The 4,326-nt window shown below is 28.2% G+C and overlaps 1 protein-coding gene across 2 annotated transcripts in view; it reads left to right on the forward strand.

The window, feature by feature from the left end:
* Positions 1–4,326, forward strand: part of LOC108686954 (short-chain dehydrogenase/reductase family 16C member 6-like) — a 41,341-nt gene that overhangs the window by 21,524 nt on the left and 15,491 nt on the right. For both annotated transcript variants that reach the window (XM_018192490.1, XM_018192498.1), the window contains exons 3-4: positions 1,537–1,661; positions 3,012–3,122. In XM_018192490.1, the coding sequence (XP_018047979.1) occupies positions 1,537–1,661; positions 3,012–3,122 (236 nt within the window). The remainder of the gene's footprint in view (positions 1–1,536; positions 1,662–3,011; positions 3,123–4,326) is intronic.

Consider the following 4,326-nt stretch of genomic DNA (forward strand, 5'->3'; position numbering starts at 1 on the left):
ATAATTAAAATGATTATAATTTTAAGTTATTATTTGCAATCTTTTGTGATTGCATGCTTGCGTGCGTGCGTGCGTGTGTATATAAAATATTATTTTTTTATTAGATGTAATTATTACCATGGTGGAAAAATTTATCCGAATGTGTTCAAAATTGTTCGAAATGTAAAGAAAAAATGTCAAATGTATCTGAATTCTAAATTTCTTTCTAAATTATTTTCATTCAAAATTGTCGAAATATACAAATTCATACAAATTCGTATAATTACAGACAAAATGAAATATTTTCCCTATCCATATCTGTTTAAATATATCAGAATTTATTTTTTTTTTATATTTTTCAGACAAACTCTTACAAAAGACCCGCACAAATCTTATGGCAATTGAATTTCGGTCGAATTGGCTGAAAATTTGATATGTTGTAGATCTTGTTCTGATAAAAAATTTCCACAAGCACGATCCCTTATAGTGAATAGTTTCACTTTTACGAAATGTCTTTTTTTAAAACGAGCTAATATTTTATCTTATTTTTAATGAATACGGTGCATTCCTATCATTATTTGCAATTTTTGTGTATATTTTTAAATTAAAAAATGTTATAAGGATAATGTTGAATTGATTGCTTCTTATAAAAAAGCTATAAAGATATCGAGATCGATAACTTGATTTTAGAGATTTAACTATCCCGACAGGCGAGGGGATTCTAAATAAACAAGCATTCCATTGTGAGAAATAAGGAGACTTATAATAATCAAGCACTCCGTATTATGAGAACCAATATTATCTTTATAATTCTTTACTTAAATATATATATATAAAAATAGAAAATGCAAATAATGACATAGGAATGCACCGTATTCGTTGAAAATAAGATATTGTAGTATTAATTTTAAAAAATGAAATGATTCATTATAATCGTGCCTGTGGAGATTTTTTTATCAGGACAATAAGATCTATAACATATCAAATTTTCAATCAATTCGACCGAAATTTAATTTCCAGAGTTTGTGCGGGGTCCTTTTTTGCACCAGGACAGTGTGTAATGCTTATACATGTATAATTGAAAATTTTTTATAGAGATATTAACAATGGATCACTATTTCTTCTAAAATAGAACATAGCTTGTAAGTCTGCAATGTTATAATGAAGTAGATTAAAATCAATAAGAAAGCAACAACGATTTTGTAATAATCGCATTTAACAGAATGTTTATTTTCTAATTTTTGGAAATTTTCTTCATCCTGATTGGATTATATTTTTAGATCTAAAAATATTATCCAATGAGCGCGAAGAAAACTTTCGAACAATAGGAAAAGAAACATTCTGCTGAACGCAACTAATGTAAAAATTACTATTCTTTTCTCTTAGGACTTTCTTCTGTTTTGTAAATTTGACTTGTAGTACTTCACTTACACCTCATAATATAAATTTGTTTTCTGAGTAGAAGATATAAGACGCACGTAATTATTGCTGTTGAAATACTATATAAATAAAGTATAAGACATATAGCGTTTTCGTACAGTTTTTATTTTATTTCAGGCATTGAGGAAACTATTAAACTTATTCGGGCGGCCGGAGGTACGTGTTATGGCTACGTTTGCGACTTGTGCGATCGGACAGATATTTATAAAAAGGCCAAAATTATCAGGAAAGAGATCGGCAAGGTAAACATAATTATTACGTATTTTGCAGGTTAACAAGTAAGAAGTTAGTTATAACGCCATTATCTTGTTATAATAATTATTTGGTAATGCTAACATCGAAGTTAGAAAAGTCAATTGTTACTTGTAATGAGTTGAAAAAGTCATTCGTTACTGAAAAAAATAATTCCTAATTTGTTACTTTTTATTCGTTACTTATTATTTTTTTTTTAGTAAGTAACGCGTAATGGTGACAAGTTATTTTTCAAAGTGACTTTTCTAACCTTAGCACAACCTTAGCGTTTAGTTAGTTAGCGTTATCATCATTAAAAGTTGCAACATCGTCATCAAATTGTTTACCATAAAAAGTAATGAAAAGTAAAGCTTTGATAATGATATTATTTTATGAAAGACTGAAATTATTCCAATTTAAAGTATAAATGTGCTACAAACGTATGATAATGATATCATTGCGTTTATCACGTTCAAGAAAAATTATATCGAGTTAAAATTATTTCATTAATTATTTAATAAAAATTATTCTATTAATTATTTAATAAAATTAATCGAATAAAATTAATCGAAAATATGTTTGTTCGAAACATAATGTCGAAAGACAAATCGGTCGAAGGCTGTTCTCTTATCTAAAAATTCGCTTATTATAAATTATAATATCAATGCATTTAAGAGATGCGTTCCGAGTTACGCATGAAGCGCCTGATGCATCATTTGTTTTTGTTGTTCACTAATAATAATAAAGAAAAATAAAACGATATATCATGCGCTTCGTACGTAACTCGGAATGCAGTCTAAGATTATTTTCTTTGTTATTAATTTTGATTTATGTTGCGATTCACATTTGATATGAGTAGAATGCTCGATACAACGTGAAAGAAGCATTTTTTTAGGAAACGAATTATCTGTGATTAGTCAATTTATTCATCACGCGATGAGAACTTTCTTGCGGACGATATTATGAAATTGTTTATATTACGCTATAGTATTGCGATACGCTGGGCTTGATATGTGAGTCCAACCTATTTTAAGAACTGCAAAAAGCATGGCTTTTTGTCGTTTTAGATATGCCTCTGACACTTTGTGTTCAGTATAGTATGTATTATGCATACTTTCTCTAATCGTTATTTTCACTTGAATGTGCAAAGTATTTATGCAAAGTATTTATTTCTTTGCAAGCACAAAAAAATTCGTACAAGCTTGAAACAACTTTCAATAAAAAATAATTATTTTTTAAAATTTATTTATTTTACTTACAATTAGATAATATTAGATATAGTAAAAAGAAATCCATTATTTTTGCATGAAATTGAATGGAAAAATAATGGATTTCTTTTTACTACACCTAATATATTATAGGTAACGGTTCTTATCAATAATGCGGGCATTGTTACGGGAATGAAATTTCTGGATACTCCGGACGAACTTATTATCAGGACGATGGACGTTAATATCATGAGCCACTTTTGGGTAAGTAGAAAGTCCATTTCTCGCAAAATTATTCCAATCGCCTGACTAAATTATCTCGTGTTATTTATATTGGTGTCGAGAAATTGCCGATATAATGTGATTTCATTTACTGCGAAATTTTTTGAAATCTGAATTATATCAATTACTATTTGGAAAATTTGTTAAGAAAGTAGAATCGAGATATTATCGAGATACTACGAAAAGAGGTCTTATTTGTTCTTAGCTTTTCGCGCATAGATTTTGCAACAAGTCGTTGATTGCGAAATGATTGAATCGATCGAAATATACGATAATATTTTTAATTATATGATTTACCACAAATCCACAAATTAAATTCGAATTCAAGAAGTATCGCGGCTATCGTCTCATTCGGTTATCCAGGAGAATCAACGGAGAAAGGCATTCCATTTCGTTCCTTCCCTTTGTTGCTTTTGGTCAGGTGCAAGAACCGGTCAGATAGGTTGTCGACGAACAAGCAGTGGTGTAGTATACTGTAGCATAGTCTGTGTGTTGCGACACGCATGAGCTAGCGGAATGCTTGCTAAACACAAATAGTTCCTTAATTCGAATTCCTACTTAATCGATTGCTTACAGACTTTCATTCGTTTTGACTTTCAATCATTGTAAAATGTAATTACGATGATTTTACTCTTGTGCATATATTGTATTCACTCGATATATTATTATTCATTATGAATTTATGCTTCGCACAATACACACATCAAAATTAAATATTTCAGTCGTAATACTTGCCATATGAATATTATATTGCGTAGTATATTCTCGATAATTTCTCTGCAAATTTTTGTAGTATTATTCTTGTTCAGATATTCGTAGAACTACTTAATTATAAAATTCACAAAATATGATTTATCAGTGTTAATTATTACAATAAAAAACGTGTTCGTTCACAAGAGCAGCTAAAAATATATAAGATAAAAAATAAAATGATATTAAGACCAATATCCATAATCGATTCTTATGTTTGAGACTATCTTAAGTACAATCTTATAAATCAATCAGTTGTAAATAGTTATAAATCAATCAGTTGTATTAGCATTTTAAATATTAAAAAGATCTTGAAATAAAAAATATGAATATTTGTCTGAGTATATAAGAAATATTTTTAAAAATCGACAAATATAAGAACAATATTATATTAAGAAAAAATCAAGAAAAATACGTAAATGCATATATATATAGA

Source organism: Atta colombica, unplaced genomic scaffold (assembly GCF_001594045.1).
Source record: "Atta colombica isolate Treedump-2 unplaced genomic scaffold, Acol1.0 scaffold101, whole genome shotgun sequence".
Lineage (NCBI taxonomy): Eukaryota > Metazoa > Arthropoda > Insecta > Hymenoptera > Formicidae > Atta > Atta colombica.